General features: G+C 39.4%; 2 protein-coding genes across 3 annotated transcripts; one reads left to right on the top strand and one right to left on the bottom strand.

The window, feature by feature from the left end:
• Positions 1-36: 36 nt before the first annotated feature.
• On the bottom strand, positions 37-15,355 carry LOC145489999 (laminin subunit beta-2-like). 2 transcript variants are annotated; one of them, XM_081469096.1, is made up of 15 exons: positions 15,083-15,355; positions 13,586-14,539; positions 13,255-13,422; positions 12,384-12,557; positions 11,046-11,255; positions 9,618-10,286; positions 8,607-8,753; positions 7,980-8,222; positions 7,225-7,391; positions 5,986-6,370; positions 5,029-5,250; positions 4,143-4,307; positions 2,896-3,674; positions 2,080-2,562; positions 38-1,383 (listed from the first exon to the last, which is right to left on the bottom strand). In XM_081469096.1, exons 2-15 carry the CDS (start codon positions 14,460-14,462, stop codon positions 895-897), a joined length of 5,178 nt encoding a protein of 1,725 aa, XP_081325222.1. In that variant the 5' UTR covers positions 14,463-14,539; positions 15,083-15,355; the 3' UTR covers positions 38-894. The 2 variants fall into 2 exon arrangements, with proteins under 2 accessions (XP_081325215.1, XP_081325222.1); XM_081469089.1 differs by lacking the exon at positions 15,083-15,355 and having other exon boundaries at positions 37-1,383; positions 13,586-15,057.
• Positions 15,356-15,399: 44 nt separating this feature from the next.
• Positions 15,400-20,715, top strand: LOC145490014 (NADH dehydrogenase [ubiquinone] 1 alpha subcomplex assembly factor 3-like). The gene is made up of 5 exons (XM_081469106.1): positions 15,400-15,495; positions 15,700-15,904; positions 17,554-17,620; positions 19,033-19,133; positions 19,659-20,715. Exons 1-5 carry the CDS (start codon positions 15,443-15,445, stop codon positions 19,749-19,751), a joined length of 519 nt encoding a protein of 172 aa, XP_081325232.1. The 5' UTR covers positions 15,400-15,442; the 3' UTR covers positions 19,752-20,715.
• The last annotated feature ends 1,161 nt before the right edge of the window (positions 20,716-21,876 follow it).

The following is a 21,876-nucleotide window of genomic DNA, read 5'->3' on the forward strand; positions in this document are numbered from 1 at the left end:
ACTGGTACATTTTTCAGTGCTTTTTATTCACTGTACATTTTAGCAGCAAACTTACAAAGTCTTAGAGGTAAAAATCCACTTTAATAGATTACATAAACTTAATAATAATGACAATTAAGAAACAACAACAAAAAGAACCAGATGAAACTATGACAATGCAAAATAAATTACTCGTTCTTAAACTTCAGTAGAACTTTTTTAAGTCAATCACTGCTCCAGCTTTGCTCGAACCATCAAAAGAAAGCCCACAGGCTTGAAATTCGAAATTTATGTAAATAGCTAATTAGGCAAGCAGTGTTGCGAACAAACCTCACAAGAAAAATCAGAAACACCAGTATTGCCAAGCAGGAGTAAATCAGTTACTCCAATTACTACCTTGATTAGGTACAATTTATTGCAGTCTACTTTTTCTGCTTACATGGTTACGAATACGTTAGTTTCCGAAGCCACTTGAGCTCAAAAAAATCACAAATCTGTAGTATTCTAGTAACTATAACTCTAACTCTAACTTTCCTGTACTAAACTCTGCCCTGGAACACTCTTCAATCTTTAAACGGATTGATAATTTTCCTTACAGCTACAATTTTTGGTTACAATATTGGTTACCTCCTTTAAATGGTAATTTGTTTTCTTTAGAGCTGCAAAATTCCCGTTGGTGTAATAATGGGTAATATTTTTAAATTACAGTAGTTTTGTTTTCTTTATAGTTGCAAAACCCCAAGCCGTGCTCTGTTTAGCAATGGCGTTAGATTCCTAGTTAGATCATATATGTTGCGTTAAAGTTAATAGCCTTTGAATTTCAATCCTATTATACATATCATTCTTCCAACAGAATGCCAAACGTTTAAAATCTTATACCCATACACGGCGAGTATTTCAGCAATTTCTAGGCTCTTAGCAAGGCGATACTGAAGGTATCGACCTCAGCAAGTCCCTATATTTCGAAATATCAGACCGAAGCTGGCGAATCCGCTCTTTATACAATGCCACCTTCATCTTCTGCAGATGAAGCTCTCCTCGTAACTCCACTAGCTGCGGCTCCAGCTGCAGTCCGTCAAATTGTTGTCTTGCTGAACTCACCTCTCCCCTGAGAGTGGGCAGACTGTCCACATTGACTCGTGGCAAATCAGAACTTTCGTTCATCAGGCGCCTGGTCAAAGTAATCAGCCGCTGGACAGTGTTGTTTGCATGGGCGGCTCTCCCAAGAAGTGCTTCGCTGCTGTTCGACATATTAGAAGCCATGGTGGAGAGATTTTGGCAGAGCTTCTGCACTGGTTCTATTTCTCTGGCCATGAAGTTTTCCATAGTATTGTTTCCCACCATGGTATTCGCAGCAGTCTCGTTCCTCAAGTCGTGGGCACGACGGAGGGCCTTCTCCACGACCTTTGTAAGCCATAAAGTAAACATTGGTAGACATAGATCCAGGAAAAAAAAGTAAGGTTCCAAGAAGCATATAATCAGTGAGTGGGCTAGCTAAACAACATCTTTAGGATTGGTTGAGAAGAGAAAACCGAAGTATTCTACGGCTAAATTTAAAGAATAAATTGTTTACTGATTCTTTGCAGTTTTACCCAACTAACAAGGTCTGAATCAAAATTCGTAAAGCACCAAATCAGTGAGAAACCGAGTCAGTTTATGGTTTTGTGTCAAAACCTATCACACGAAAAGCCTTTTTATTAAAACAATTTTTTCTCGCATTTTTCCTCCAAGTCACGTGAAAAAGAGGCAAAAGGCAACCATCGGGGTCTTTAGAATGTCATACCAAGAAGTGCACCGACGAATAATCCAACCTGATCGCCTGGGCAGGGCCTCCGCGTAAAGACAAAGAGTCTTCTGTGGAATGTCAGCTCGAATCAACGAATAAAGAAGGTACGACTCCCGTCCTTACCACTTCAGATGGCTTCAACGCAAGACCTCAAGGAACATGCGGTAACAAAGCAGTCACCAGAATACCGTATGCTATCATCAATTCATCCGAAAACAAATTATACCCCCTGGGTCTCTTATACAGGTGGGTCTCTTCTGTTTAGGCAAAATTGGCCACGCAATTACAAATAAACACATTTACAGGATCCATACCTGCTTCTCGGAGACGGAAAGATTTTTCACCATGATTCCAAGACGCAAAGCCTCCATAACCAAGGACAGCGAGTGTGCTGATGATTCATTTACTGCCGAAACATTCGTTATAATCCGATGCGCGTTGTTCCGAGCAGACGCCACGGTCCGCAGAGAATTGTTTGCAGAAGTCTGGGCCCGATGAGATTCTGTTTCAAAATTGCTTGCAGCCTCCAGCATTTTTTGCGCATCTCCGTGCACGCGGCTTGCTCTTTCCACAGCCATCTGGGCAGTGGTTAGTGTAGTTTGGGATTCCTGCAGTTGTTGTGTACCGTTGGAGACAACATCATGTACCGCCTCACCCAAATGAACCGATCGTTCAATGGCCGTGTTGACCTGAACTATCACAGACGCGCTGGATTGATACAAGTCACTGGTTTGATTGAGGTAATGTGCTGCCAGAGTCTTTGCATCAGTTGATTTCCTTGTCAAGTCTTCTAACACCTTTGTTTATATAATAATAGTATATTCATGTCAATCTCAGCTCCAGGGTTGTCCCTAACGTTGAAGCCCAAAATGGCGCCTTCTCAGGCGTTAGTCTTTGCTATCTTAAATATAGAAACCAGAAGCTGCTAGGATCGAGCTTGAAGGCTAAATATTCGAACCCTGTGCCGTTCAATTGTAAAACTGCGGGGGTTTGTATTGTTATGTTCACTTGGTGCCCAGGCAAGTCTGAACACTACTTTGTGCCAGTGCCCAGGCACTAGTGCTCGGTCACCAAGTGTGAACATAGCCTTAATCTACCTTGATAAGCAATACAGTACTGACTACACTTACACTGCTCCTGTCAGGGTTTGGCTGACTGGCCTCCTCCAACATCGCTAAGCTGTCATTGTACGCTCTGCTTGCACTCGATAGTTGGCCAAGCACCAATGCGACCGTTTGTTCTCCAAGCATATTTACCCTTGAAGCGTTTTCATACAGCGGCTCCAACAGAGTAGCAACTTGATCCTGTGTGTCGTTGGCTTCTCGCGCCTTTTCAGCGGCATTTTCCGCTGTCTCCACCGCGTACTCAACAAGTGCATGTATGGTCTCATTAGCTGCAAGAGTGCGATTTTCATGGTGTATCACACTGTCCGTAAGATTTACCAACTGCTCTGCTACACGCGACAGGGATTTGGACAGCACTTCGTCTTGCTCTAGTTCCAGTCTCATAGGAGTGTCCAGTAAGCGGAATGCCTCCCTGATGACGTCACGAATCTGCGTCACGATCCTTTCGATTGCTTTCTTGTTGGCGTCTACAATGGATGTGTAATGAAGTGTCTCATTCACTGCAGTTGTTTCCGTGTCGTTTAGCCCTGTATTCAGATCGAGGAAAGCTGCATCAATTCGCAGCCACTGAGATGTTGAATTGCTTTCTACTTCCATGGCCATGGTGATCTGAGGGTCGAGTGCGCTGAACTCTGTAACAAGCTGACGCAGGCGTTCGACAAAGGTGTGATTGTGAAGCATGGCGGGATGGTTCATAAGGGCCATGAGAAGAACCTGTACGCTTGAGATCTGGGCGCGAAGTAAATCCATATCCTCTTGGATGGAGGAGTAGCAGGAAGAGCACTCTACAGTGAATAATGCCAAAATGAAGTCAACATGATGTGCAAGTAGCTCATTGTCAATTATTTGACTCCTTGATTGATAATCTATTTCCTTCTTAAATATCGATTTCCTAGAGGATCAGCTTCTACTTCTTCTTACTTACAGTTTAGTGTGCAGGTTATGAGAATAAAAACGAAACGATAACTAGAGAAAATCTATTCCCTCAAGTAGTACTAGGTAATACTAACTCGTCGACTCCTACTTAGGGCTATCGCTCGAAACGTCAGCTTTTTCAAAATTCGCTACGGTGGTTAAAATTTAATTTACCTTTATTAACAAGTTGATAATGTAACTAAGTAAATTCTAAATTTAATTTGGTACTAAAATACATGATGACGCTAGGAAAGCTATGTAATTTGACAGGCAGTTTAATATATATAAGGTTTAAACGACTTTATAAAACCAACTTATAGAAGAAGCGTCACATTTACCTGTACAACTGAACAGGCTAGCGGAAGTATTCCAGCTGTTTTCTGTGCACCTGTCGCAGCGCATGCCCCCAATTCTAGCTGTTGTGTTACACACACACTGGCCCGTCACTTGGTCACACATGGTAACATTACCAAGTGCGGTTCCCACTGGGTGACAGTCACAAGCTAACAAAATAGATAACAACATAGCAGTTTAAAAATCTTCGTGACACAAAACAATAAATTCAGAAGGAAAGAATTGTCATTTTCTATAAAGTTGGCAGAAACCTAACTAATTCTTTCGCATTGCTAACCACCGTGTTAAACGAAAGATTAGGTTAGGTTTCCGGGAACGGCAAGGAAAACGACAAAACAAGAAAAATTGCATGTGCGCAGTGCTGTTGCAACATGGCAGCTGGCATTCTTTTTTTGGGAGTAACAGCCCGTTGATTTCGAAAAATGACCACGTCTTTTGGCTGTTTTCACCACTTTTGGTAGCAAACATTCTTTTTTTCATCCTGTTTTCTGCAAATCTTAGGAATTCCAGAATTTTCGGTAGTTATCTACATAAGAAATGTGATTTCTAGCTTTTATTTTGCTCCTTTAAGTCCTCTTTCCCGACCGTTGTTACTCCTGAATAAATTGTTTTAGAACTTGAATTACAATAAACATGAACTTGAGCAAGAATCTCCCAAAGTGGATTCTGTTACCTGTAAGCGGTGCTCGTAAACAAATTGCGACAATGGTTTTCCCCAGGACGGGTCAGGTTGCTAAGCAATTCCTTTGACGAAATCCGTCAACTTAGTCCGTTCTTAGAATGGAGGCGGGAGTCCTACCTTGAAAACAAGATAATAAATTGATGCCTCAATCCCGAGATGCATTAAGGGGCATTACTCTTCACACCTACCTTGACAGCCATTCTCTGACAGCCCCCAGTAGCCAGGTTTACATCGAGTGCACTCAGGCCCCTGCACATTGTTTGTACACAGATGACAGCGATCCCCATAAGTACCCACTTGGCAGTTGGTACATGCACTAGTCTCTCCATCACACTCTGTACTTCTGTTGTTACAGGAACACAGAACACAGCGTCCAAATGGTCCACTGCCATTCACCTCGCGCGTGTATCCTGAAAAATCAGAACAGAAAACAGTTTTTAACACAACAATACATTAGGGCAGACCCGTACCCAGTCGCCATTTATGCTTTTTGCGGGAGAGAAGATTGGAAACTAGGAGGGATTAAGGCGCGCAGGGTGTCATGGGAAGGTCGAAACAATAGCGACTGGGTACGAGTCTGGATTAGGGGCGTTGTAATTGGAATGATATCCAGAGCAAAGAACTATAGTGCAGTTTTAAGAAGCAAAGAAACAACCAAACAAATGACAAATTGACCTTTACGGTGAGAAAACGAATACTGGACAAAAGTATAAATGAACCAAAAAGCAGGGAGTATGCTACGTTTTCCCTCTCGTATTTTACTGGACTAAGTCTACACAGGTCGTCTTCACATAAGAACCGGCGGGTCTCACTGGTTTGTCAAAGTTGCTTACATGTATGCGGCAGACCCAAAATGTACAGTAAAAAATGTACAGTAAAGCATTGTCTGGGTCTCGACGGTTTGTGTAGATACAGTAAGAATACGTAATTTTTTTCAGTTGACCTCGCGCGCACATCCATACCATCCCCTCCCACCATCAACTTAAACTATACATGTGGATCTTTGCTGTTGAAGATGGTAACCATCAACTTCGTCCCCCACGGCTTTAAAGGGAAGAACGCCCTTGGGACGAGGTTGGGTAACCATGAATAATGCTATATTAGATAAACACTAGGTATCAATGAGAATAAAAACTGGTGATTACCTTGCGCGCACAGTTCACATGACAGCCCTGTGTAGTTCATGTGACACGTTGCGTTCTCTACAAACCGAACACTCTTTCCATCAGGTGCACCTTGCTCATCCACAGCTGTCTCTAGGTTGATCTCCTTAAATGTAACAGTCCCGGGTGCGTAGTACGTGGCACGTACCTTGAGTGATGTAAGATCGGCCAGAATGGACTGGAACTCCAGCGATGAAACTGACTCACCAATCACCTGCGTTTCATCCAGTATCACGTGATATGACGTGACGTTGGGAGAAGGGGAGGGTATAAAGTTCAGCGCCACTTCACTGGCTCCACTCACGAGGATGACATCACCATCAGCCGGAGATGGGTTTTGCACAGAATTCGGATCTCTTATATCCATCTGTAAGTAGCAAATTAAAAACAGCGCGTTTTAGTTTTCACATTCATATACAGTCAAACCTCTCTACAACGGCCACCTTGGGGACAGATGAAAGGTAGCCGTTATGGGGAGGAAGGGCTGTAATATAACACCTGTTTTTTCGGGGGTACAACATTTTTATATTTAAAAAGTGCTGACTGTAGCATAGAAATACCCAACACAATCAAAATATATCAATAAAACAGAAACCAAACAGAGAGAGACCAACGACATGCGATGCGGCTCAAGTTTCGTGACCCTTACAATATAACACGGGGTTTGGTAAACACCATTCGTCAGTCCTTTATTATCTGGCCGTTGTGGAGAGATCATTTTGGTAGTTCAGGACGACGTGCTTTAGTGGTCGTTGCCGTTGTGGTTAAGTGGCCATTGTAGAGAGGTTAAAATAAAAGTGAATGTATGGACCGTCCCCCGGGACGAAAAAAAGTGGCCGTTAGTGGAGGTTCGACTGTATTACTGAACTATGGGATTTTTTCGAGTATTTGTTTCATGAACCTTCCGTAGCGCATAAACCACCTAATCAGAACGGCGATACTGTGATTTGGCCAGTCAGGCGATAAACCGAAATAATCACGTGATTTGACTTACATTCTTTATCAGGGACGACAGGAAAAACAAGTCGTGATTTGATCCGGCTTCGCCACTGGTCACAGCTTTTTGCTTTATAACCTCTGATTGGTATATTAGGCTATTTGCTCCCGCAGCACTATACTAGGTATGACTGCATCTGTCTTAGTTCCCCAACAGCCATCGAGTTTGATAACCCTCAATTTCTACCCTTGATGCATTCTGCTGGGTATTCTCCATGCACTTACTTTGACATGAAGTCGCTGGCCGTAAGATCTAAATTGTGTGCCCAAGAACAATGGTGGCGCTGTGATGTACACTACCGTGACAGTTGAAGTGACAACCAGGCCATTATACGAGGAGTTGGCAAATGGAAAACCGTCACCTGCTCTGTCCACAACTATCCACTCAAACACTGTAACGACAAGAGCAGAGCAGCTTTTTTATTTAATTGTTTTTGTCATATTAGATATTAGGAAATGAATGTAGTTGTAGTTTTAGCTGACGAATTTTTAACTGTGTTGAAATAAAGATTATGTATGTATGTATAGCTCACTTCTTTATATCAGGGCCGTGAAACCAAAACGAAAGTAATAATAGCTGCCAATCGCAGATAACGTAAACAATATGACCAATGAAAACTCGAAAAAATGGTGGGAATTGGTTTTGATTTTGCATAGATTCGTCACATAAATAAAAAGCACAAATATAAGTACTTAAATTCAAAATTCAGTGTTTGTCATTCTGAGCAATATTCTCCTACAATCATTGCAACAGAAAGAGTCACATGCAATGTACAGCACACACCATTGTGATGTCGCCATAATTGCTGCGATTGCCGTTTTATAAATTGTACAATGTGAGCTTCATTGTGAATGACCAATGATGTCTTTAGTTTTGGTTTTATGTTAGTTAATAGAAAGTAGAAAGCACTCTAAAAACGGTAATAAAACAAACTGTACCTTATCACAGTTAGAGAACTGCACAGGGGAAAGATACTAACCTGTTTTGTTGACAAAATGGCTTGTAATGGCTGATGCAACAAATCCTTCTGCGGATGTACAAGTGAGTGCTCGACCGTAGCCAAAACAGTGCAGACATCCTTGTTGATTGGCAGTGTCCAAATTATATGTGCCATCTTTACAGCTGTCGCAGTTATGACCTTTAACGTTATCTTTACAGAAACATTCCCCTGTTGTTAAATGGCAAGCAGTATGCAAAGATCCAGCACTTGAACACTGACAAGCTGAAAGACATTTAGAATTTTGCAGTAAGTATGTCTGTTGTGTTCCAGTTTTATATATTGGCCTTGAATGGCGATATGCCAGGATGTAATAACAAAGTCACTGTGAAGTACAAAATACTAAAGGAAATCTTGGGCGTTGGCATTACAGTTTACTAATTAAAAGTAGAAAGAGAACAAACAAGAACAAGAAATGTTCACAATAAACTTCAGTATAACTTTTGAAAAGCTCAGGCCAAACTTTTTGCGTCATTTTGAATGCTTGTATATACATGTGGCACAAGTTAACTGCAACTGTAAAATTTATCTACTGTGTTAACTTAGCAAATAGCCTTACTCTCAGAGGAGAGCTAGGAACTAAGAGAGTTAACTTAGCAATCTTCTTACGTTGACACCCAGCAGAAGAGAATCCATAAAATCCATTATCACATGAGTCACATGTACGACCCACCACACCAGGCTGACAGTCACACTGGCCTCCATAAGCTTCACATTGTGAACCTGTCACACTACCAGTGGGCTCACAACCACATGCTGTACAAACAAAAAAGAAATTGTATAGGATTATCTTAACAAAAATATGTACTATCGATTGCTATAAACCTACTTTTGAATACCACTAGGCTTCTTGCCTTTCAAGTCACTTTGAGGAAAGGCATAATAGAGAGAATGTCGTGAAACAAAGGGGAGGATTTAATTTTTAGCCAAATCAGCTAGAACCTATGCAAAAAGAATGCAGTATTTATTATTCTTTTAACATGCAGACTCTCTTCTCTACAAATGGAAGTAGCAAATAACAAAGTATATTTTCTCAGAAATCATACTGAGTCAACATTGTTGAAATGCAAACATCATCAAACTTTTAGAAAGGGTAAAAGTAAGTAAGAACTTTATTTAAGTGTCAATGTATTTAGCCCATGTGGGCTAATTGGGGACACCCTATTAACTCTACCTAAAAATTTTTATTAATAGTATTATAAGATTCTCTTAAAAAAATAAAATTGAAATATCGGCAAACAATGGAAGGAAATAAAAGAGTATATGTTGTCCTAAGAAACACCTTAATTATAATGTTATATTAATTAAAGTTTAATATTCTAAAATTCTATATTAATGTACAATTAAAATTCAAAAAATTTGTCCTTTCTTCTTAATGGATGGGTGAGGCCTCTTATTTCAGGCGAAAAAATTTACTAGCCGCACAGGTTTCCTTGGGTGGGTCAATAGAGCTTCTTTCACAAGACATACCCTAAATACATCAATAAAGAAATGAGAAGAGGTTCTCATAAGACATGCTGGTGTAGTGGATACTGCAATGCAAACTCCATATACACCAGTAGGTGTTTACAAGTGTCTAACTTTTTAGGGGGTAAAGGGGAATAGTAATTGGGTACTTACCCAAAGTACCATTGTATATCTCTGTACTAGCAGAAAACACCAGTTTATCACAATAAGCTGGCTCCTGTTCTGCAAGAGACAGAGCTGCCTGTTCACAGCTCTGCAGCTGATCTTGAATGTCTCTTCCTGACTCAGTGTACACCCTAGTTGCACTGACATCAGGAATCAAGACCACTGCATCAACAAGAATAGGACAGTAATCACCACCATCAGTGCTGTTGTAGATCAGTGAGATGTTGTACTTTTCACCTGACAGCAGTGCTACAGTTTGAGGTGACCTCCATGCCTGTCTTGAACCTTGTTGTAGCTCATCTGCAAAGACCTCAAATTCCACACTGTCATTTGAAATGGTGCTTCTGAGACTCAAAACAAGCTTTGCACCAAAACCAAATGTGCAAGTCCTTGAAATGCTATAACGTATAATAACATGGAACTGATGGCTGGCAAAGACTTCAGCATCACTGATGTGAGCATACTGCCCTGGATGGAGGGTGGCATAGCCATGGCCAGTGAAGTCTATTCCTTGGCCCTCAGAGGGAGTCAAGGTTGTGAAGGTGCCATCCATGTCTTCCACTTCAAACTTGACAAAGTCCAATGCTGGATAAAAGTGCTCTCGCTGAGATCTTTCACACTGGCTCCCTTCAAGTCCAGGACGACAGAAACAAGTTCCTAAAACAGGACAATAAAAAAAGCTCATTGTGCTATGTTTTCCAAGAGTGGTTAAAGTTTAAAAGGGTGATACAGACATTTTTCACCAAACTTCTGAACAGTTGTCTTCATAAACTGCCCTAATCTTTCCAATTAATTTCTAAATGCTTCTAGTTATTCAGAGTTCTGAAGATGTGAAGAAATCACATCACTTATGCAGTGACATTTGGGCAACAGTTCACATCAACTGAAATACAGCCATAGCACTGTGGTTTTAAGATGATTTCCAGTCCGTATTGCACACTCTTGAGAGTTTGCTCTTTTTGTTTTGTTTCATGTAAGAGACCACAAAATGGAAACATTTTGCAACTATTTACATGAAGTAAATTCAAAGTTTCAAAATAACTGCCATTATGAATGCAAAGCTTTTTGCTTTGTTCTTTCTCATATCACTTGATGAAACAACTTCGCAGCTGTAAAAATCAATGAAGCTGTTGGAAAAAAGAATTTGAAAGGCCTCAAAGATAAGGGATGTGGTTCATAACGAATAAGATCGATTTGCATCAGGGTGCTGAGAGGGTTATACCCCTTGTGCCCTCCCCCCCCCCCCCTGCAAACATTAAATTTATTAGTGCCCATTTATACACCTGGGTAGAGAGAGGTGCTGTGAGAGTAAAGGATCTTGTCCAAGAGCACAACACAATGTTCCCAGCCATGGCTCGAACCTATGCCTTCCACACTATTACATTATACACCACTAGTAATATACATTGTGCTCACCTGACACTTTGTCACACTGAGGGAAAGCCCCACCTAAATCACAGGGACACCGCAAACAATCTGCATTCTCCGTAATTGGAAAAAAGTAAAAGCCATCTTTGCACTCCACACAGTATGTGCCTTGGACACTCCCCTTGCATGGACAGTCTCCTGTGTACTGGTCACACTGTATGGTGTTGTTAACTGTACCAAGAGTATTGCACCCACAGGCTAATAGAGAAGGTTGACAGTATTCTCACTCTAGTACCAACGATATCAGCAAATCTAGACATCCAGTATCATTAAAATCTGGACCATTGGATAATGCAATTGAATAGTTTTCATTGGCTTAGCCATCATGGTATATGAGCAGTAATATTTATATTATACCATGCTCTACAAATATAGTAAGTATATGCATAATTTTTGGGGCATTTCTTATTTGCATATTATTTTAGTTTTCTTTGTTTTTTGGGGCATTTTTAATAAAACAATATTCCACTTGCACTTGTTGGATATTAGATGATTATAACCAACTTGGCAATTTGTACCTTGTTGGTTATCTATCATCTTGTACCCAATGTGCCCTCCTGGAATAATTGTTAATAATGATTCATGAGACATATTTGCTTGTGAAGGTTGATCAAGAAACATAACACAACACAACATCTCCCTGCTGGAAAAGATCCTCCAGTGTACAGGATTAGCAGTTTTTTAAAAGAGTAACTGCCATTGTGAGAGCTCATTATTCACAGAAATGTACTTTTTGGATGGAACAGCAAATGCATATGCAGGGGTTTCATTAACGTTTTCAGCAGGAGGGCAACTGGTTTTCACAGACGGGCAAAAATATTTAAACTGAAGTTGTTTGTAAGAAAAACTTTCTGCTAGATGGTTAAACTAGCCAGGCAAAATTGTCCTCACAGCCGGTCAATTTGCCCGGTACTCGGCGCTTAATGAAACTCCTGCATGTGGTTATCAATAAAATATCATTTACAAAAAGACAAATTGTGACAAGTTTTCTTGAACTGTAAGTAGAACTACTATGTGTCAGACTAAGTCAAATGTTATGAGAACCCCAGGAACATATTTCAGTACTCCAAAATTCTGTGACTGAGTTTTTGAAACAAACCTAAATTTCCCAACATCCTGTGGAAAACAGTTAAAATAGCCTGCAAGTGCAGGCATATTTAGGGTGTGTGAGTGCACATTTTTGTATTAGACCACCATCTTGGATTTGGTGGAGGGTTGGGACGAAGGAAAATTTGCTGAGGGAGTAGCATCCAATTACAATCCAAGATGGCGGCATCAAAAACCTGGTTTATCAAGAGTAGGCTGCAGTTAAAAAGGATAGCTAACCTCTGCATTCTCCAGGTGGATTTCCTCTGTATCCCCAGTAACCTGGAATACACTGATCACACTGCCGTCCAAACACGTTGTTCTTACACTGGCACTGCCCAAGCTGCTTTGTGGGTGTAGCTTCCTGCAGACATGTCCCGTCATTTGTAATACCCTCTGGGAAACAGTCACAAGCTGCAAAGAAAAATGTTCAGGTATAGATTTAAAAAGCCTTAAAATGGACTTGGATATTAAAGTGCATGTCATAGGAAGTAACAAAAAAAGAACATAACATAAAATTCCAAGAGTAAGCACTTCCTTTCTCCCCCCGAAAAAAAAAAATTGTAATTATGAGCCCTACTGAAAGTTAGCACTTATTCTCAGATACAAAAATGCTTCTGATAATAAGCCTCCCAACCCTAATATTTATAAGCCCATGGCTTAAATTTAGATTTAGATTTAGCCACCACTTCTTCTTATCAATAAAAACCATCTATTGTAGTGCTTGTTTTGTATTTTATGCTGTTGGAGCATGTTCCTTGACTTGCAATGTTCATTAATAAGACAGTCACTGTAGAACTTCATTTGTACTTCATGTGTTATATTATATTTTGAGTGATGCTTGCATGCACCTAAATTTTGAACACACAACATCCCTTCCAAAATAATATACAAACATTGTTCAAAGCAAGTACAAAATCTCTTCAATGATAAGCACCTCCAGTGAAGTGCTCCCCCTGAAAAAAAATAAATATTAAGCCTACCCAAAAAGTTTACACCTGTACTGGATTAAATAATGCAAAGAAGGAATAAAATATACATTAATTGGATCTCATAATTTTTGAGATTTTCAAAACTTTTTGTGTACCAATTAATAAACCAGCACTCTTACCAATGCAAGCATTGAGATCCTCTATTGATACATCCATATTCCTGTAGTACTTTGGTAAGCACTTCTCGCAGTGTTGCCCTTCAGTATTGTGTTGACAACTAGTACAAATGCCATGACTCAGAGTATTGTTGTACTCACAGGACAATCCATGGTTATTGCACTGGCATTCTATACCACATCAAAACAAACACAGTCAAACAATTCTAAGCCAGAAAAAAAATCATTCACAACTACAATGAAAACAGTTTGAAGCTACATAATGAATCTAGGTATTTTCCATAATTTTATGATTACTAAAAAAAAGGAAGAAGTTTATTTACTGAGATACTACCTTGACATTCATTTGCATGGCTGGCATTAGCTGGCATCCATGGATGATTATTGAATAGTGGCTTGCACATTTCACAATCATCTCCCATAGTATCGTGCTCACACTCACATGTTTCTTCCATGACTGGTCCAGTGCAATATTTAGCATGGCCATTACAGTTGCACCGTCCTGTAATCACAATATCTGAGATGGCGTAATAGTATTTGTTGAGAGTGCCCTCATTCTCAAATATATTTTCAAGCCCATCTGTGGGTGGGTACACAAGCCTGATCCGTACATTTGTTGCAAGCATGAAGTTCTGCATGTCTTGATCAAAGTAACCACAACCTGGTTCATACCGTGCATCAAATCTGTACTCCACCTTGCCATACCTTGGAGGGTATTGCCCACTATAATCCTCAGTACAGGTCACATTAAATGGATGGTTTGTGAGGACAGCTGCTACTCCAGGCATGTTGAAAGAATCTGGGCACTTGAAAGCAAAATATTGCAAAACACTCCATGTTTTTCCAAAGTTTTTAGACTTCTCCAGGAACAAGGCCTGTGGTCTTTCATTGTAAAATCTCAAAGTGATACCACCACTTATGTGGAAGGTTCTGCCAAAAGACAATGTTATGTTTACCTTTAAAGGATTAAACCGACTTGAAAGGCCTAGGTTGTTTGTATCCCACCATGTTTGAGACTGCCACCAAGTTCCTGTTTGAGAGGAATATGGATTATTAAATTCCTTGTTGTCAACCATATACTCTGGTGGGTGTCTTTTGGTAATGCTGTTTGCATCACATTCAAAGCATTGTTCCCCAGGCCCAAGTTCACAGAACCCACTAGCAGGTCTCCCACAGGTATTTGATGCTGAAATATTCCTCTTATATGCCATGTTGACTGGGCTTGGAATGCAAGGATGAGGCCGTCTCTGAGAATCATAGCACCCATTGAAGCTACAATCAGCAGCATCTATTGACACATTGAGTGAATACAAGAGAAACTGAATAAACAGTAAAACCACTGGCCTGTAAATTTTCATCTTGAAAGAAGCATTGCTCGAGAATCCAAACAAAAACATCACAGCTTATTTCAGAAAGAGTTTGACTGTCATCTCCAGCAGACGTTTAAAGTTTACATATGGGGAAAGACTACTGATTCAAGTGCTGATTGAAGTAGTGCAGCCTCGAATTAGTGGTGGTAAGCAATAATCTGATATACAGCTTAAAGGGAATTCTCCAAATATGAATATGCTAATTTAAACACATTATTCATAATTCATGCCCAAAATTAATTAAATATGAGGTAGACACTATTTTGACATATTAGCGGCCCGAATCTACGAGACTTAAAAATTAAGAGAAAGGCATGTCAGCAAGTGCAAGTCAAGTCAAAATGGTTGCACTGCAAAGTGTAAAAGTTAATAAAGTTGCATGTCAGAGCAACTAAAATGCAGTCAACGTCATTCAAATTAACAGTTACTAGAAGGCGTTTTGACATGTGCAATCACTTTACCTTCATTGATGTGTGTGTGGGCTTGACGCTGTGGTCAACATTTTGCAGTGTTTTGCAGGTACTTGAAATCCAACCAGTTGCAACTGACCGCGCGCGCACAGCAAAGAAACCGCGATGAAATTTCCACTTTGACCTTCCCGTTACTAATGAAAAAGACTACTTCATCAAGAAATAATTGGTTATTTGTCGTTTTAAATAACTCCAGAGGGATTGCCCTTTTAGTTGAAGATTCGATGGACATAGCAGGAATCATGATCGAATTTTCCGCCATTTTTGACAAGTGATAAGTAACGTAGTACTTCAGGTGGTTTTACATGAACTAATAAGTTACCGCTTGCCATTTTACCATCAATTTTCAAAATGGCGAACGTTCTTCGGTGTTCAAGACATCTTTTAAGAAGACCAATCTGCTTGTGAGTATTAATACTACTGAGTTATCTTCGTAGAATATCATGCAAAATAATTCATATATTATTTATTTAACTTTGCCTGTTCCTGATGATAACGTCGCCTTCTATACAACCTTAGTAACCTCCAGTACCTACCAACTTGCACTTCGAATATGCTGTAAGTTACATAAATCTAAACTAACTTAAATATGACTTAATTGTTAACAGAATCCCAAGACGATATGAACAGCACAGTATAGAAAAAGAACCAATAAAGACAACAGTGACTTTTATAACAGATGTCAAAGACAATCATGGTATTTTGAACACTCCGCCGTTTGTTACATCATACAGCAATCGCGGTTTTCATCTCAAGGGTATCAAAGTGTTCGGTTCTGTAGCAGTTCTTCCTTCAGCATTTTACCACTGGCGGGTAAGTTACTAGTGTTAATGCAGGATTTGTGCTTCGCATTTGAATGGAGGAACAATTTAACAAATTGATGTCAGGTTTTCATACGTGTGTCCTGATATTGATCATGAATTTTGTCATAACATTGTCAAAGTAGCTGTGGATCCACGAGGTGATAGCCGAGTGGATCTGCAGACTACTTTGACAATGTTATGGCAAAATTCATTGTCAATAACAGGACAGACGCATGATAAACTGACATCAATTTATTTTTACGGTAACTAATTGTTAAATTGTCCACTCTCACTCTTTGATGTATTGCATAAATTATGAATTTGTGTGTCAGTGTGCATATTGACAATGAAAATTAGCCAATGAGCATGCATGAATTTCTGTAGTTATCGTAAAAAAAACATGATGGTTGGTGTACTGGCCCAGGGTGAAAGGGGGGGAGGGACTCCCATGTAAAAAGGACTGGAGTGCTCATCATACCTTTTAGGGATTAAAAAGGGGGTTTTGGTAACTCTAAGGGTGTTCAGCCTCAAAAGGTCCACAGCACAAACTTTTGTGGTACCTTTTAAAGCATTGAGTCAAAAAAAATTTGACAGGAGATAATTTGTTGTTTTAGAATTGGTACCTCCTATGCCCGGTTCAAACGCCGTACTTCATATGAGCTGAATCAAATGCTAATGGGGGAGAACAAAGGATTTTTCTCATTTGCATTCGACTCGGCTCATGTGAAGTGTGGCGTCTGAACTTGGCCTTAGGAGTGAAAAAACATTTCAAGCCACGCCCTCAAAACAGGATCCTGGTGCCTCTTAGAGGTTCTTTTTATCATTTCCGATAAGTATCCCTGTTCTTTTTATATGGGAGTCCCCCTCCTGGGGCACTGGACTCCAGATCAACAGGTCTAGGTTGAACAGCCTGACTGGTATCATTGTGTCTTAGGGCAATAGGGATGTCACTGATCATGAGCATTGGTTGCCAGCTAATTTCCCCTGCTGAAAGAGAACTTAAATTCGTCTAGAATTTCACTCAAAAACAAAGACTTGGGTTATCTTTGGAGGTGCAAAAGCTAGAAAAGCCAGCTGGGCTTTTTAATGAGCCAGCTTTGTGTTTTCTTGGCCACATGCCTTGGTTAAGACTCTTTTGATGGCTCCATAGGGTAATCATTTAAACTGAGTGATTACCCTATGGAGCCATCTGAAGTGTCTTAACCTAGGCATGCATTGGTGATATATTTTGAAAGCTGTTTTTTGTGGGCAGCAGGGATGGTGCAGTGGTGAGAGGGCTCGCCTCCCACCAATATTGCCTGGGTTTGAGTCTGGCCCGGTGCCATACGTGGGTTGAGTTTGCTGTTGGTTCTCAGTTTGCTCCAAAATCATATAAACTCTCAATTTTTTATGATTTCTTTGATACTGTTAAAAACTGGCAAACATAGTGATTTTCATCTCTAATGATAAATAATAGTAAAATAGGTGCACGACAGGATTTTAAAGTCATCACAAAACTGATAAAAATTTTAAGAATAAAACCAATAGATTACTGTCAGTGCATGTACTAAGGTTGTGGTAAGGTTTTCTTTTTCCAGGAATAAAGTGTGATCAATATGCTCAGTAGTAAAACTTGAAGTGAAGGATTTTTATTTTTACTTAATATATTACATTTTAAAGGTCGTAAAACCTGAAGATATAACTGCAGAGAGTCTGGCTCTTTTCACAATAATGGAACCTCCTATAGGTATGTCATTTTCATAGATATCACACATTAACCACATTTTTCCATGGTCTATTACTATAAGTGTAAGTTTTTATTATCAGTTGATAGCGGAGCTCCTGCACACCGAAGGCACGCGAGCAAAGCCCTATACCTTAGAAAATTTGGTAACCTATCGACCTGAAAAATTTTGGTTGTCATGTGACTGTCCATATGTACATATGTCCGTACATCTGTACACCACTACCTTGACAACTAAGAGAGTAGCACCATTACCATAGCTACATCTTTGATTTTGGGCATCCACGCTATTGTCAATTGACAGCTGTCACAACAAGCTATCCACTGACCAGTATCATGTGACTATATCGTGGGCTCAGGTTTAGAGCTCTTCGAGGTTTTGTGTTTTTTAAAGTTGACCACTGAGCAATTACTGGTTTACCGATTGGATCGCGGGCTCAAGTCACATTATTTCTCTGGGGAAGAAGGAAGGAGTACTCGCAAAGGCAAAATTTTTGAGGGCAAATTAATCCCTGGCGTGCTGTTGACTTTTCTTCTGACATATCCCTTGTACAATGGTCTCTTGGAAAGTCCCTGATATATTGCATACGTAATTTCTACAATCTTGGTTAGGCTTGTTGGGTATAGTTTGTTAAAATTTAGCTGGAAAAAATAGCAAGACCACATGCTAAACAATTACATGCTCACAATTGATCATTTTTTTTGAGTGTCTGATCCAATAAAAATTAATCCTCTTTTTCCTTTATTGTCAGTTATTGCAATCAGGAGCTCCCCTTTAGGCTTGGCTAAATCTATATATTAGTTAGTAAGGTGGTGAGCAAGATGAGTTGGCATATCATTCATAGAGAAAAGGAGATCAAGTGTGCATGTGATTGTGGTTTAAGAGAAATGTCAATGATAACAGAACTAGTCAGATTCAAGGATCTAATTAAATGTTAGAGTGCAGACCACATCTTTGATGGTCAATGCATTCATCAAGTTAATCTGATGACTAATGATAATATTACTGGTCATTAGATTAGTCCAATACAAATTTTCAGCACTGGACAATTTTGCCATGTCTTGTATGTTTTAAGGGTTGCTCTTCAAATGTTGTTGATATCCTCACTTCCAAGGGATTAGTTTTCTTGAGTTAATGGTGTCATCCTAGGGGTGGGGGTACTCAAGGAAGAAAGAGATTGCAAGGTGCAAATAGCTTAACACCCCCTCCCCCCTTGAGGCATGTGATTTCATTTGGTTTAGTTTGTGAGAACATTATTTAACATTAACTTTCAAAGTTAGTGAAGCCAAAATCTTTGGAAAGTGTGCTCCAGGTGTATTGTCAGTGGCCTATGTACATGTTCTCAAAATCTTCACTGTAGCTAGCTATAACAGTGTAATCATTACATCTTAACTTTTCATTGATATTTGTTTAGAAATTGTGGTCGTGGGGACAGGAGAGAAGATATTACGTTTAGACCCTGAAATTCGCAGCTATTTGAAGAAGCATAACATTCTCTTGGAAGTTCAGGATACAGTAAGTTTTGTTGTTCAACTTGACCCACTCATGGAAATTTGAGAGAACTTGAAAAATCTGAGGAAATACTTACCTGTCGGCTTGTGTTCCCACAGTATTTGTCATTCTCCCAAACTTCCACTTATGTTTTTATAAGTCAATAGAAACACGGTACATGTTTTCTATTTCTTAAATAGTGCCACTGAACATTCTTACGTGTCACTGATATTTTTACTCAAAGAGACATGTCTTAGACTCAACAAAACATTTCAGACAACACTCTTAAGAATAACAAAAGAGAAACGTATTTCACTTAATTTTTGCCAGAGTCATACTACTTCATAGCCAGCAATTTTAGTCCAGATAACACTTGAGGCTCTTCACTATATCTCACCTGATCATAAAAAAATCCCCATAAAGCCTGAGTCAGGCTGACCTGAAGTTTTTTTCCCCTGGCTTTCTTTACAACTGTGTATGTGCATATAACTGTGACTGTATCTTCTTTTAAGCTATGTAAAATTCTATCTAAATGATGTTATTTTCTAGGCAAATGCAACTGCTACATTCAACTTTCTTCTTGAAGAAGCAAGGCTGGTCGGGGGTGCTTTTATACCACCACGGACAGTAGAGGAAGACTGACAGCCAATCTGCGACAGTAAGAAAAGATGTTGATTGTGCAGTGAACTACAGCTGAGAGAGCTCCTAAATATCATGCAGGCACTGAAAGATGGCAATAACACGAAGGGAACTTTTGACAACTCACTCATTTCAGTTATTTGAAATCTCTTTATCTTCAATGGTAAAGCAGGAGACTTATTTAATAACGCAATTTCTTGGACAATAGAAAGGAGGTAAAGGCTTGTCATAGACCAGTACATAACAAGACATTGTCATTCAATACTATGAGAATGAACTAAAAGTAATTGTCTGTACTGGAGGAAGCTCTTCAAAATTGTTGTGCTTTTCCTATTGGAAAGCTTTGTACCAGAGAGAACTGAATTTTGTTCAGTCCTGGCTAGCTCCTTCATGCAGAATCACTAAGCAAAGCCCTGTAAAGACAATTTTGGGAATGTTAAGACAATTCATGTGCATTCTGGTATTTTAAACAATTGCTGAAAAGTTATCTTCATATCATCACGATGGTGGCTGAATGTTTTTGCTACAGGCTTAGTGTAGTTGCAGCAGTCCAGCAATTACAAGAGGTTAAGTGGTTCTGATTATAAAGTTAGATAGGTCGGTTCTAAAGAACCAGATTAACTATACGGATCTTAGATTTGAGCACCATGCACAGTATCTAGCCACAAATTTTAACCCATGAAAGTACAAAAATCAGCCTGTGCACCCTCACCACTTTCATGTGGGATTCTGAGGGACAAAGGCTTGACAGAGAGTTGTGACAATCCAAGCTACTATGCAGCATCACTACTATTGCTTTTGTGCATGTTTTTTTTTTTTTTATTGTGTAAAATCATCATTTGAGTTTTTAGGTCGTTTTAAGACAAGTCTGTATGTAACAGAACCACCTAAAATATCTTAGTTTAGCTCTATCATTGTTTTAAAGACTAGTGTATCCTTGGTTCATTAAATAAATGCACTTGTTAAAGATGTTGTTGTGCAGAGTTAAAATATTCAGCAGGTCACAAGTATGGGAGAAAGGAAAAATCTGAGTCCCCAATGAGATTCAGATCGCAAGTTGGGAACTCAAATCATTTGGTTATAGAGTCCTAAAGTGTGACATCACAAAAAAATTAATTTGGGAAATTATGGGATTTGGCGCTTCTCGAATAGAGCGTCCTTAACAAAAGGGTCTTTGCCAAAAATTACCTCTCAATTGTAATTCCCAGCCAAAATATAAAGGATGAAAATTTGGTACTGCCCCATATAAATCTCTCTAATTTTGAGTCAGTTCTAAACTGAAGGAACTGAAGCAAATTTTGAAGGATTTGTACGGGTTGCTATCAAATGTTGATCCCTTATATCTCTTTCAGGGATTGCAATTCAGAGCTAATTTTTGAGATGAGGGCATCCTTTAGGATCCTCTATAAGAATATGACATCATATCCCATAATTTCAAAAATTTTTATTGAGTTATTTGTTTGTAAAAAAATACCTCTTAGTTGGCACGTCGGGTATGTTATGAACGAGTCAATGGATGAGTGAGTGAGTGAGAGATGTCTGTATGTCACACCAATCAGATTGGAACTTCTATAAACAGCCAATCAAATTTCTTGTTGTAAAGGTAAATGGTACGTGAGAAGATTTGATCCCAATAGAGTTCAGAACAGCCATATGTATTCTTCTATAAAAGAGGAGGAAGTATTCATGTATTGGGTTTACTTCGACATTTTCTGTGGGTTAGGCTGAGGATTTTAGTTACGAATGAGATGAGCCTTGAGGTTTGAAACAGTTTGTGAGTTAGTAGTATGCAAATGAAACGAGATATTTTCATTTTTAGTTACAAACTTGATACTTTTGTTTTTCACAAGGAGTAAATTCAATTAGAGGTCACGAATCATTGCTTCTAGTTCTTAGGACATGTTTTGGAGGAGACTACACTATTTAGATTTGAAACAGTTCTAATGTTTACAATAGTAGGTGCGGGTAACGATTGTTTTGTTCTTGTTGCATGCAAATATAGCAAGATATTTTTATCTTTTAGTTACAAAGTGTAATTTGACACTCTTGTTTTTCGCAAGGGAGTAAATTCAATTAGAGCTGATGAATCGTCACCACTCTTTCCCACGAGATGTTTGCTATCTTTAGT

This window comes from Orbicella franksi, chromosome 1, assembly GCF_964199315.1.
Source record: "Orbicella franksi chromosome 1, jaOrbFran1.1, whole genome shotgun sequence".
Classification (NCBI taxonomy): Eukaryota; Metazoa; Cnidaria; class Anthozoa; order Scleractinia; family Merulinidae; genus Orbicella; species Orbicella franksi.

Bases quoted from the DNA above. Each gene is read 5' to 3' on its own strand.
- LOC145489999 (XM_081469089.1), bottom strand. From the start codon at position 14,648: ATGTTTTTGTTTGGATTCTCGAGCAATGCTTCTTTCAAGATGAAAATT. The intron at 7,392-7,979 runs GTTAGTATCTTT...TTGTCGTTACAG, and splicing joins CCATTTTGTCAACAAAACAG to TGTTTGAGTGGATAGTTGTG. The intron at 6,371-7,224 runs GTAAGTGCATGG...TGCTACTTACAG, and splicing joins GCCAGCGACTTCATGTCAAA to ATGGATATAAGAGATCCGAA.
- LOC145490014 (XM_081469106.1), top strand. From the start codon at position 15,443: ATGGCGAACGTTCTTCGGTGTTCAAGACATCTTTTAAGAAGACCAATC. The intron at 15,905-17,553 runs GTAAGTTACTAG...TACATTTTAAAG, and splicing joins CAGCATTTTACCACTGGCGG to GTCGTAAAACCTGAAGATAT. The intron at 19,134-19,658 runs GTAAGTTTTGTT...GTTATTTTCTAG, and splicing joins TCTTGGAAGTTCAGGATACA to GCAAATGCAACTGCTACATT.